We start from the raw sequence: 13,422 nt of genomic DNA, 5'->3' as shown, positions 1-13,422 counted from the left end.
GAAAGCAGCTACAACTCACTGACAGATGACAATCCTGTTGATTGTATCCAATGGCTGCTTTGTGTGTTACGGCAGCCAAAAACAAAAAAATTCTTCCATTTAGTGGATGCATTGTTTGAAAGCAGTTCACCACATGGGTTGATCTCGTTGTGTGGAGAGTCTCTGTGTCACTGCTTAGCATTAGTTCTCATCTAATGAAAACACTGCATGTTTTTTAACCTAGAAGACTTTCTTTATATTCTTGCTATGTGGGGACATTCTGCAGTCACCCTGCACCTGTTCAGGGGCACATTCATCTATACTTATTTCATATATTTACAGTTAAAGCTTGGCATGTAAAATAAATATCAGGGCTGGGCTGAGCTCTGATGAGCTCTGGCACAGAGAAAGTCCTGCTGAATGCCAGCTGCCATTGTGTCATGTGCATAAGCCCCTGGTGGCGCAGTGGTAAAAGCCCCTGGTGGCGCAGTGGTAAAACTGCCGCCCTGTAACCAGAAGGTTACAAGTTCGATCCTGACCAGGGGCTCAAGTTTGACTCAGCCTTCCATCCTTCCGAGGTTGATAAAATGAGTACCCAAAATGAGTACCCAGAATGTTGGGGGCAATATGCTAGATCATTGTAAACCGCTTAGGGAGCTCCAGCTATAGAGCGGTATATAAATGTAAGTGCTATTGCTATTGCTATTGCTATTGCTATAAAGAACTTTTATCCTGACAAGCCAGAGGTGATGGTGTTTAGTAGGTGGGCTAATTGGGGTATGGGGTTTCAGCCTGTTCTGGATGGGGTTGCACTCCCTTTTGCAACTTGTGGGTTCTCCTGGATCCATCACTTCTCCTGGAGAATTAGGTGGTGGAGGTGGCCAGGGGTGCCTTTGCACAGCTTTGGCTGGTGTGCCTGCTGCACCTTCTGCAAGAAGGCTGATTGGGCCACTGTCACCCATGCCATAGTTAAGCTGCTTTTCAGTTTTTGCAATGTGTTCTATGTGGGCCTGCCCTTGAAATGCATTTGGAAAATGCAGATGGTACAGAATGTGGCAGCCAGCTTGATATCAGCTGCTCTGATGTTATTGGAAAGGTACAAAACCAACAAGTACTAAGATCATTATGTATCCAATATGTAGGTAAAACAACAAATGACAAATTCATGCATAGTTTTTAATCACATATCCGCAATCATAACATTAGAACAACCACTAGGCAAACATTTTAACAGTGATGAACACAAACTATCTGATTTGTCAATTATTGCAATAGAAATGGCACTTGATGCAGCACACCTGGAAATAAGAGAGAACTTCTGGATTTCTACACTCAGGACATTAGCTCCAGGTGGCCTCAACCTTGAGGACAGCACCTCAGCAGCAGCTAGTTCAGCACTGCTGATTGCTGAACACTGTTCCATCACAGACATTCCATAAGTGTCATGCAACTACGGTACTTTTCCAATAACATCAGAGCAGCTGAAATAGGCAGAAGCCAAAATGACTTGCCTATATATCTATCTGTCTGAAGTGCAGATGCACAACTTTTAAGTATTTGCAGACCTTTTAAGTATTGACAAACCTGTGGTCTTGTACAAGTCTGGCAGTGCTTCCTTAGATGCCTGCAGCAGCACAGGCCAATCAGAAATGGTGGCATAACATAAGCCTGCACAACATGTAGGTCACTGTATTTTTCTTTATCCTCTCCCCGTTTTGGCTTCTCAGCCTATTAATGACCCATCCCAGTGCTAGGCAAAGCGCCTTTTAAAAGCTGTGTACATTTAAGTGAATGATTGCATGCAAATGTGCAGTGGCTGGTGCTTTCCCCCTCTGATGTTGTTGAAATTCTGTGAAAGTGAGGGACATAAACACGGAAACAAGATATTCTTAGAAAGAAATGCAGTCAGTTCATGGAGAGAATGCCCCACTTCCTCCGTGATGTCTGTGCCAGTAAGCAGTCCCACAAGTTAGAAGGGATAATGGGTAAGCACATGATGAGAAACAATGTATTGCTGCACGTTTATTTTTATTTAACACACTGCTTAAAGAGAAAATGGAGGCGTGCTTTGTTAACCGTCATATACTGTTTAACATTGTGTCACTCATTCTGCAAACGTCTACTCCACCGTGTGGCCTTCAGGAGCTAATGCTGATCTGCCCACTCTCTTTCTCTGCTAGGAAACCCATTATTAAATGCCCTTTCCTGAGTTCTCCTAGAGTTATAATGTTGCATAAGCAAAACGGTGCAAAAATGGTCTGGCTGAAAATGCAACCAAATGCCATGTGTCATTACCAAATTGGCCTGTGGGTTTGGAATGAAGGAAAGACAAAATGAGAACTCTGATCAGGATGCCCTATTCTCACAAAGCCACTTAGCTGGTGTGGTGCAAGCCATTCTTTACTCCATAGCAGCTGAAGCAGAATCCTACATTTGGAATGTGAAGCATAGCTAGCTCCATTCATGCTATTTAAAAAGCTCTTAGTCCTGAAGGAAAATGGCACAAGGTTTCACTAATGATTTTGTGACCCTGGGCAAGCCCCTTTTGCCTCACTTCTGTCCTTGGCAAGCAAATACCTTTGCACAGCATGCCTAAGGAGGCAGGGGAAAGCACGGGCACAGCAGTGCCAATGACTACCAATATGCAGGGAGTGAGGCCATGATCAGGTCCTAGCAGTGTTGTGAGGACCCAGTTGCTTCCCCTCAGCACTGGGACTCAATCCCATCCACAATTTGTGTTGATCTGAGATTCACAATTTTGTGGTAAATAAATAAATAGACAGAGTTTTAGGAAAATTATATGGTGGACTACCTGTTGTAATAACCTTGTTATTTGCTTAGATTAAATTCAGAGGTGTGTGGAGTTCTGAATTCTTTGCAAGCCTTAATTTGTGACTGTAGGCAGGATTATAGGGCTAAATGGAATGGGATTCCTGACCATATAAACAATGTGAGCTTGTTAATTTCATTTTTAAAAATGGAATTTGATGTTAGGAAGCAAGCATGTTGGTATCCTTGATAAACAGGCACCAGTGGGTAGGTTGTAAATATCTTTAGGACCAAGTGTCTCATGAGACTACTCTTGTGAGTTGCATAGACAGCCCAAGCAAGCATATTGTCTCAGTCTGAGCATAAGAAATAGTGTCATACTGAATCTAGGTGGTGCTATATTAAATGGATTGAGTGATTGAGGGCTCAGTGATTGAGGGGTGTGTGTGTGTGTGTGTGTGTGTGTGTGTGTGTGTGTTGGGTCTATCAGTAGCTCCTCTGTGACAAGGTTTCAGGGTATTTCCATGATGCAGGACCCATACCCTTGTGCCTCTTTGGGCTTCTCTGCACACTGAGGAGGAGTTGTAGGGGAGCACAATCTTTCAATTCATGCTAGGTGGCCAGAAGGCTTAAATGCAGCTGAAGGAACTTGCAATTCTTTTCTTTCCGGACACTGGAGGCACTGCGAATATCTTGCACTGCCTCTTTTTTTTCAGGTAAGACACAGCAGCTCAGCCCAAACTGCAAAACTGCTGGGTTGCCTTCTAAAGCAGATGGCCTCTCCCTCAAGAAAGGAAAAAGCAAAGCCATCCTCTATCCCTGCTGGAGGCATTCTAAGTACTCAGAGTGACTCAGGGGGTGTGGACCTCCAGTGAGGCTTGGTGCTGGTCCTGCTGAACCCTCAGGGCCATGGGCTGACCTGCCTGGGAGCTAATGTCAGCTAGCTATGGAAGATCAGTAAGGTAGGGCCTCCTGCTGGTGCCCAACCTCTGAGCAGTATTTCCTGTGATATAAGGGGAAGAAGGCCAAAAAGTGGTTCTTTGTGGCTGAGGATGAGTGTCAAGTATCATTTGAGTGCAGCTGACCCTGGGACAAAACCCAAGGTCACTGGCAATCAACAACCTTAGAATCTCTTAGATAAGCTAATCACGAATCATATTTAAACTGTCATCTTGTTAGAGGAAGCAAGGGTTAGATTTATGTTTGTAACTCCCCCCCACCCCATACAGCAATTTTTCCTTTTATTGGCTACTATTGGAACAGTTCCAAGTAGGTTTCATGCCTTGAAGTAGAGCAACAATGCAGGCCAATTATACTCTGTTTCCACTCTGACTGGGGAGAAACAGAAATATGGTGCCTCTCCCCTCCCCTTCCCCTTTTTCATTTTCAAATATTGACCCTTACCAGTAGTGCCATTTGTGGATTTGCTCTGGCAGGCTTTGTGTGGGGTATTATCTGCACATTCACCCAGTACTGATCCAATGAACCCACGTTTCCTCACAAAGCTGATGGAAAGTGTGTGCAGTTCTTTTTGTGATAAATCACAGGCATGAAAAAGGATTTCTTTAACTCTGTTAGTTCATTCTTCTCCCTATCTCTCACCTTCTGGGAATAGGTCTATAAGAGACTCAGAAGGCATATACTAGGTGCAGGGAAGAGGAAATAAAAGATGGGGGAATCAAAGGAAGAGAAGTCAGAGGTCCCAGCGATTTTCTATAGATTGAACACTCTTGAAAGTCAGGCTGGGCTGTAAGAAAAGTAAGCAAACTAAAAATAAAACACATCTTCAGGCATGTTATTAGATCTTTCTCAACAACAGCAGACACCCAAGGGCCCTTTCAAGTGGAGAAAGTGGTCTCTAGAGGGTGAAACTAAGAGCTGTTTCTCATGTGATATTCTGTACCCAAGTACAAAATATACATTCATCACATCAGGGTGCATGCTAGCTTCAAACACCATTTTCACTTTAAAAATGCTTACAAGTGAGGGTCTAATCCTTTCACAGAATCCTTCAGTATTCTGAAGAGAGCTCCTGCATTTGAAACAGGTGTATGACTTCTGTGCCTGGTGAACTGTGTGTGCCTCTTGAATTCAGGCTTCTGTGCTCAGTCCAAAATACCTCCCGAGAGGTGAACCTAAGAAACCCCTGGGTTACATTCCAGGTAAACATAAATTAGAACCTGCCTTATATTGAGTTGGAACTTTGGTCCTTCTTGGTCAGTAATATTTGCACTGATGAGTCATGGTTCCCCAGGGTTTTAGAGAGAAAAAGGATGTTCTCACAAGCAGCCTAGCCCAGGCTATGGTAGCCTAGCCTGGCGTAGGCTGCTCATGTGGAGTGCTGGGATCTGTGCACATCCCAGCGCACCTGCCCAGCCTAACCCCACTTTTTAGCCCGACTCTTAGCCAAGGTTAAGGGTGTGAGTGCACCCTTAGCCCAGATGCCAGGACCGTGTGTCTTCTCAGGCATCACATAGCTTGAGGAGATACACAGATGGGCACCTAGAGTGGCCGTCTGATAGGGGAATCCCCTAAGGCAACATGCTCATTGTACGGTGCCTCGTGCAATATCTGGAGGCCAGGAAAATGTGTCCTAGCCTCTGTTGATCTGCACTGCTGGATGCGAACACTCTTAATCTTGTTCCATTTAGTAGATTTTTCTTTCAAACTTCCAACTAAGGGACTGTTTAAGATCATGGCTGGATTTGACAAGTTTACCATAAACAAAGTCCAGAATGTGGTATGGTACAACTTCAGTGTATGCTTTAGAACATAATGAAATCTCAGTCAAAATACTGTGTTGATAGAACACACAAATGCAGTGGAAAGATAATTACTAAATAAATGGTATAATCAGTCCATATATTTATATATTCATATATTGCTGTCAGACATATAGTGCACAAAGGAGGAGCCAGGCTCCTATATGGACCCAGAGAGTATAGTTTCTAATGTTTCTTTGCTATGTCCTTGAAGTCTTTGATAATAAACTTTGATAATATGGGCAGTCTTTGATAATATGGGCAGCTGTATATAAGAAGTCTATGCAGTAGCACTCAGTAAAAATAAGGTTTCAACCTTGAGGAAAGTTTTGAAGCATTACCTTCAGGTAAGAGTTAATTTTATACCATGGGAGTATGGAATTCATTGTTAATTAAGCACCATGTTATTGTGCACTCTAAAGATATTGCAGTATGATGTTTATCCACATTGTAGCAGACAGTGTTGCGCTTTTATTTCCATAGTCCTTCATGAGGAAGCTTTGGTGAAAAAAACTGGTACCTAGGCAGTTTTCAAGGACTATTCTGGAACTCTGGAAATTTGAATATAAGGTCTATTCTGGAACTCTGGAAATTAGAATATATCCACCCTCAGCTGTTCAAGGCTTTGAACTTGGAATTCATCCATCTTAGCCAGCTGCTCTGCTCCCTGGATTTGGAATGTGTGCACCCACAACTCTTCATTTCTTCAGTGACCCATGAGGTTTATTATCAAAGACTTCAAGGACATATCAAAGAAACATTAGAAACTATACTCTATGGGTCCATATAGGAGCCTGGCTCCTCCTTTGTGCACTATATGTCTGACAGCAATATATGAATATATAAATATATGGACTGATTATACCATTTATTTAGTAATTATCTTTCCACTGCATTTGTGTGTTCTATCAACACGGTATTTTGACTGAGATTTCTTGATTTCACGTGTTCTCCCTTTTTGTATTGTGAATTAGAACATAATGAAGCATCCTTTTCAGTGCTTTGGAGCAGGGGTGCAGCAAAATATGAGTGGGCCCTGAAACAAGATGAAAAGGTGGCCCCCTGGGCCCACTGCCTTCTTCTCCCCCAGTGTCTTTGTTGCAGAAGAACTGTAAGGACAGGGTAAAAAGCTAAACATTCTTGGCATGCCCTTTTCCTTGCTGTTGTGCAAATAATGTCTCACACTCCCCCTGCATGCAGATACTTTCACACACCCACACTTGCACACAGACATTCTCCTGGTTAAGAAACATTTTTAAAAAATGTTTCTTACTACTACTACTACTACTAGTCCACCCGCTTGGCTCCCAGAACACTTCTGAAATTAAAAAAGCTAATAGCACAGCTTAGACAGGGAAAAGCACCTGGGGCTGATTACATCTCTGTTGAAATGATTCAAAACAGTGCTGACTGCTGGCCCCAATTCTGGCAGCTCTTTTCACTGCAATTATTGATCACGCTGCACAGATTCCCAATGACTGGGACCTGGTGAAAATAGTCCCACTTTATATATATATATATATATATATATATATATATATATATATATATATATATATATATATATATAAAAGGAGCGATATCTGAGCCTGTAAATTATTGGCTGATTAGTTTACTTAGTGTATTGGGGAAGCTTTATGCCAGACATTTATGCTGGAAATTCTGGTCCTGGTTAGACAGTGAGGACGTTCCGGCTGAGGGAGAGGCAGGCTTCAGGACTTGCAAATCTATGATAGATCAATGTCTAGTCTTACAATATTTGGTGGAGAAGTATATCTCTAGGCCACGTGGGACTGTTTGCCGCATTTGATTCTGTTTCCAGGGATAGACTTTGAGTAAAGTTGAAGACTTCCTCTATTGACTGTAGATTGCTCACTTTCTTCATATGTTTCATTAGAACAACTACCTGAGGGTGAGGTGCAATCAGCAAGGCCATTTATCAGACCCAGTTCCAGTCCAGAGGGGTGTAAAACAGGGCTATATGTTCGCCCCCCTGTTATTTAACTATTATATAAATTCTCTAGTGCAAGTCTTATAAAATTGTAATTTCCACCCTCCTAATTTGGCCTCTCGTCCAATCCCTGCACTTCCCTATGCAGATTATTATTATTATTTAAATATTTATATGCTGCCCCTCCAGTGCACTACTGCCCACGGTGGCTCGCAACAATAAGATAGATACAAGATAAAATAAAAGTAGTAAAATTAACTAAATTAAACAAAAAGTTGTCAGATTAAAAATCACAATCATTATTAGGTTTAAATTAAAGGTTATTTTAAAAGCTAAAAAACTGAAAATTATAAAAAGCTAAAGAACTTACCAGATATAACAACAACAAAAAATGGAACATTAAAAAGCCTCCTTAAAAAGGTCTGTTATAAGATGTTTTTTAAAAACACTAAGGGAGGGAGCATGATGAAGCTCTTCAGGGAGGGTGTTCCAAAGCCAAGGGGCCACAATTGAAAAGGCCCTGTCTCTAGTCCTCGCCAACCAGATCTCTGTTAGTAGTGGGGTCATGATCAGGGCTGAGATGATGAGTGGAGGGCCCTGGCAGATTCATATGGGTGAATGTGGCCCAACAGCTACCCCAGCCCCAAGCTGTGTAGAGCTTTAAAGGTCAATACCTGCACCTTGAATCTAGCCTGGAAGTGGACTGGTAGCCAATGAAGCTGATGCAGGATGGGTATAAAGCTCGTGAAGCGAATTGTACCCACGAGCATCCTTGTAGCAGCATTCTGAAGCAGCTGAAGTTTCCTAACAGTCTTCAAAGGGCAGCCCCTTGTAGAGCACATTGCAGTAGTCCAATCTGGATGCTACCAATGCATGAGTGACTGAGGTCAGGTCTGACTTCTCCAAGTAGGGTTGCAGCTGGCATACCAGCCATAATTGGTAAAAGGCTCTTCTACACACCACCGCCACCTGCGCCTCCAAGGTCAGCGTTGGGTCCAGAAGCACCCCCAAGCTGCGGACTTTGTCTTTCAGAGGGAGCATGACCCCTTCCAAGATCAGATTTACCTCATTACGCGGATGATCAGTTCTACCAACCCAGAGCACTTCTGTCTTATTGGCATTCCTCCCTGCTGCCCCTGGCCCCGTCGTTGCCTGGAAAAAGGGGAAGTTGCTGCCACACATGCACCCATTTTGGCATGCACGCATCTGTTGCCACTGGCGTGTGTGCGCGCCGGTGGTGACAGACACGCGCATGCCGCAACGGGTGCATGTGTGGCAGCAACTTCCCCTTTTTCCGGGCAACGACAGGGCCAGGGACGGCAGGGAGGAACACTGCCACCCCTAAAACTTTGCTCCGAAGTGGAGTGCCGGAGGGGGAAAAGCGGCGGGAGGGGTAAGTACTAACCCCCGCCCTTAAAGCTATACACCCCCCAGTGCCGGACCGCACCTCCATGGTTCCGTGCACATCCCTAGTTGTAGGGACAAATAGGGACACCTGAAGGGCATAGTTTGTTATTATGTCATCCATCCCAATTTAAGATGCCAGACATGAACATTTGATTTGCAAGTGGGCTAACTTGTAAACCACCTAACCAATCTGAACAAAATTTGGAAAGCTGTAGGAACACAAAAGGACACCTCAACAGTGTAATTTATGGTGATGTCAACCACCGCAGTAAGAGATTGTGGACGTGTGAATGTTTGAAGTGCAGGGGAAAACCAATTTGGACCTAATTTAGTACAATTGTAGGGACACCTCAATGGCATCATTTGTGATGATGTCATCCACCCCAATTCAAGATGGTGGTTATCAGAATGTTAGAGGTGCAAGTGGGCAAACTTGTGAACCATCTAACTGATTTTTTTTCCAAATTTGGTACAGTGGCACAGGGTCTCCTCAGTGGCATAGTTTATTATGATGCCATCCACCCCAACTCAAGATGATGGGTGCATGAACTTTTGAGGCAGAAGTAGGCTAACTTGTGAAGATGGTAATTATCAATTAAGATTATAATGAAAGGAAAGTAGGTAGCTTAGTTCTTACCAGAACTTCTTGTTGCTCTCATGGCATGTTTACAGTTGCAAAAGTCTTCCATTGATCTAAGTATTTTGTATTTGAATGCTGTAACTACTATTGATGGTTCGACTTTGGGGTGGGAGCGTTTTTTGGTTCTTTGTGGTCTACCAGGAGAAAGATCCCTTGGATGCTTGGTTGCTGTATCACTTGTTAGGGCACAGCCTTTGGCCTGATTAATACTGTGGTGTGTGACCAGAGAATAGGCTTCTTTGGCTCAGCCATATCCATACTTCAAATAGCTGCAGAGATTTGGATTTTTTAAATTGAGAGATTTCCCCACAATTACATGTGGTTAGGATTGGGTGAAGTAACTTGTGACTGAATGAACTAGCTACAATATTGTGAACAGATTCCATTCACAGATGTTCCACAGCAAGTAGGCACGCTGGAGCCATTTTTAGACAGTCATCTATGTACAATGAATGCAGGTGGTATCACGGTCATTATGCCCCCCTCTGTGTATTCAGCACATGACCCATTTGAAGGCTTATGCGGTGGCAGTGTGCGCAGTGAAAAAGAGATTCTGGTCTGTGCGCATTGCAGCTGCAGGTTCACGCTCGGCGGAGCTATCCCGGGTTGTGAGGAGTTTGGTTTCTCCTCCTTCTACTTCCAATCAGTCCCCGGGGTTGCTCTGCTGTGATGCCTTTAATGGGTTCTTTGCGAATAAGATCTCCTGTATTCGGGCTGACTTGGACTCCACTATTTCTGCAAGGTCTGTGGAGGAGGTGTCCAGCAATCCTTCTTGCAGTATTAGATTGGATCAGTTTCAATCTGTGACTCCTGAGGATGTGGACAAGCTGCTTGGGGCGGTGCGGCCTACCACCTGTTCTCTGGATCCTTGCCCGACTTGGCTGCTTCAATCTAGCAGGGAGATTGTTGGAGATGGCCTAATTAATATCATAAATGCATCGCTGAGGGAGGGTAGGGTGCCCCCCTGCCGGAAGGAGGCAATGATTAGACCACTCTTAAAGAAGCCTTCCCTGGACCCCTTAGCGATGGACAGCTTCAGGCCAATCTCCAATTTCCCTTGGTTGGGCAAGGTGATTGAGAGGGTGGTGGCTGACCAGCTCCAGGCAGTCTTGGAGGAAACTCACTATCTAGACCCGTTTCAAACTGGCTTTAGAACAGGCTATGGAGTTGAGACAGCCTTGGTCGGCCTGATGGATGACTTTTACCGGGGAATCGACAGAGGGAGTGTGACTCTGCTAGTTCTTCTGGATCTCTCGGCGGCGTTCAATACCATCGACCATGGTATCCTTCTGGATCTCCTGGGGGAGTTGGGGATAGGGGGCACTGCTTTGCAGTGGTTCCGTTCCTATCTCTCAGGCAGATTCCAGATGGTGGAGCTTGGTGACAGTTGCTCCTCAAAATGGGAGATGTTATATGGAGTCCCTCAGGGCTCCATTCTGTCACCAATGCTTTTTAACATCTACATGAAACCGCTGGGTGAGGTCATCAGGAGGTTTGGTGCTGGGTGTTATCAGTATGCTGATGACACCCAAATCTACTTCTCCTTTTCATCCCCAGGAAATGGCACTCATTCTCTAAATGCCTGCCTACAGGCAGTAATGGGCTGGATGAGGGATAACAAATTGAAGCTGAATCCAAGCAAGACGGAGGTGCTCATTGTGGGGGCTCAGAATCTGAGGGGTGAGTTAGATCTTCCTTTGCTGGATGGGGTTACACTCCCCCAGAAGGAGCAAGTGCGTAGCTTGGGAGTACTCCTGGACCCAGGCCTCACCCTAGTATCTCAGGTGGAGGCCATGGCCAGGAGTGCTTTCTATCAGCTCTGGCTGATTCGACAGCTGCGCCCATTCCTCGAAGAGGATGACCTCAAAACAGTGGTGCATCAGCTGGTAACCTCCCGGCTTGACTATTGCAATGCGCTCTACGTGGGGCTGCCTTTGTACGTAGTCCGGAAACGTCAGTTAGTTGAGAATGCGGCAGCCAGATTGGTCTCTGGGGCAACCCGGAGAGACCATATGATGCCTGTTTTAAAACAGTTACACTGGCTGCCAATATGTTTCCGGGCAAAATACAAAGTGCTGGTTATTACCTTTAAAGCCCTGAGCGGCTTGGGTCCGAGATATCTTAGAAAGCGCCTTCTTTTACATGATCCCCACCGCACGTTAAGGTCATCTGGGGAGGTCCGTCTCCAGTTGTCACCGGTTCGTTTGGTGATGACTCAGAGGCGGGCCTTCTCTGTAGCTGCTCCTGGGCTGTGGAATGCACTCCCAGCGGAAATTCGTAATCTTGATTCTTTACTGTCCTTCAAGAGAGCCCTTAAAACCTATCTGTTTGGCCTGGCCTTTCAGGGTTTTTAATCAGTTTTAATTGTTTTAATACCTGGTTTTCAGGGTTTTAATTGTTTTGATAGTTTAATTGTTTTTTAAGTTGTTTTAAATTGGTATTTATATTTGTATCTCTGTTTTAATTGTTTTTGATGTTTTCTGTTTTAATTGTAAACCGCCCTGAGCCATTTTGGAAGGGCGGTATATAAATCAATCAATCAATCAATCAATCAATCAATCAAATAAATAAATAAATAAATAAATAAATAAATAAAATTCATTACAAAATCTATAGGGAGCCCCCAAATATATAGTCAGGGGTCAATAATGGGCTGAGAGCCCAGGACCCTGAAAAGGGCCCAATGCTGATCCCTGAGTCAAACTCTGTGCCCATAGGCTTCATGTGGTGAAGGAAAAGCAAAATGCCCACCCAGGTGGGAGGACTCGGAGAACATATTGGGAAGATTGCTGAGGACCCTCTGGAATCCAGAGTTGGCCCTGCACACAGCTATGTGGGGGCACCCCACAGATGTCCTAATGAATGCAGGTAGGTTGGGGTGAGGCCTGCTTCCTCCCTCCCTCATGTACCAACATGATTTCCTGAAAAGGGCTTGGAACACAGCTTTTGCCAAATTATCTTTACAAGGGAATTCTTCAGGAGTGCCTGACATAGTTGGAATTTAAAGGAACAGAGAGATTTAAGGGGGGAAATGAGCTTTTATTCAAGCTAAAAAATTAGATTTTATTCAAGCTAAATTTGATGACAGTTTTGTAGGGCAGAAATTCATTTGGAGGAGAGCATGTAAAAGCAAGATCATATAGTACAAGAAAGCTAAACTTTGATCACCACACTCCTTTTATATAATCTCTTGAAACCTGATGGTCTGCTTCATCCTTGTGTTAACAGGTGCTCTCTCATGGGTTTTGATTTAAATCGGCACTGGGTTGATCCATCTCCTTGGGCTCATCCCACTCTACATGGAGTCAAGCAGCTAATTGTTCAGATGTACAACAATCCGGTGAGTGGGCAATCTTACCCTGAATTAATAACTCACTGCAGTTCCATAACTGTATCTTCCTTTTCCACTGCAATATTTTACACTGTTCCAAAAGAACCCTGAAGATTCAAGAGAACACAGCGACCTTGTGGTAATGTTTCAGCATTTTATTGAGCATGATACTACACAACAGACCCCAGTGTTTTCAGAATTGCTACTTTCTCCTCCATTGGTTCTTTAAATTTGATTAAGAATTTTAACGCAGTTTCTTGTTGCACAAGTTAGTGGATGGCTTTGCTACACTGCCACCTGCTGCATGGGAGGCTATCTACTGTAAAATATACTATGTGGGTTTGGTACAGCAGGGTTATGGAAATTCTGAAATATCATCTATGTAAATAAAACCAACCCATTGCCACATATTCCAGTATGTGTATTAAGCACCCTTTATCATCAGACTTATCCATTTGGCTGGAAGATGTAAATAGTGGATATTAAAGACAAATAAGCATTGAATATATGGTCTGAATTCAACATAGTTGCTTCTATAATGTTCTGGCTGTAAAAAGACAAATGTCACTCTAAAAGCCACTAT

General features: G+C 43.9%; 1 protein-coding gene across 2 annotated transcripts in view; it reads left to right on the top strand.

Annotated features, from left to right (window-relative positions):
- Positions 1-13,422, top strand: part of AGBL4 (AGBL carboxypeptidase 4) — a 1,553,201-nt gene that overhangs the window by 1,290,272 nt on the left and 249,507 nt on the right. For both annotated transcript variants that reach the window (XM_053245332.1, XM_053245331.1), the window contains exon 9: positions 12,737-12,848. In XM_053245332.1, the coding sequence (XP_053101307.1) occupies positions 12,737-12,848 (112 nt within the window). The remainder of the gene's footprint in view (positions 1-12,736; positions 12,849-13,422) is intronic.

This window comes from Hemicordylus capensis, chromosome 4, assembly GCF_027244095.1.
Source record: "Hemicordylus capensis ecotype Gifberg chromosome 4, rHemCap1.1.pri, whole genome shotgun sequence".
Taxonomy (NCBI): domain Eukaryota; kingdom Metazoa; phylum Chordata; class Lepidosauria; order Squamata; family Cordylidae; genus Hemicordylus; species Hemicordylus capensis.
Note: the sequence above shows the minus strand (reverse complement) of the source record. Positions and strands in the feature narration are given on the sequence as shown.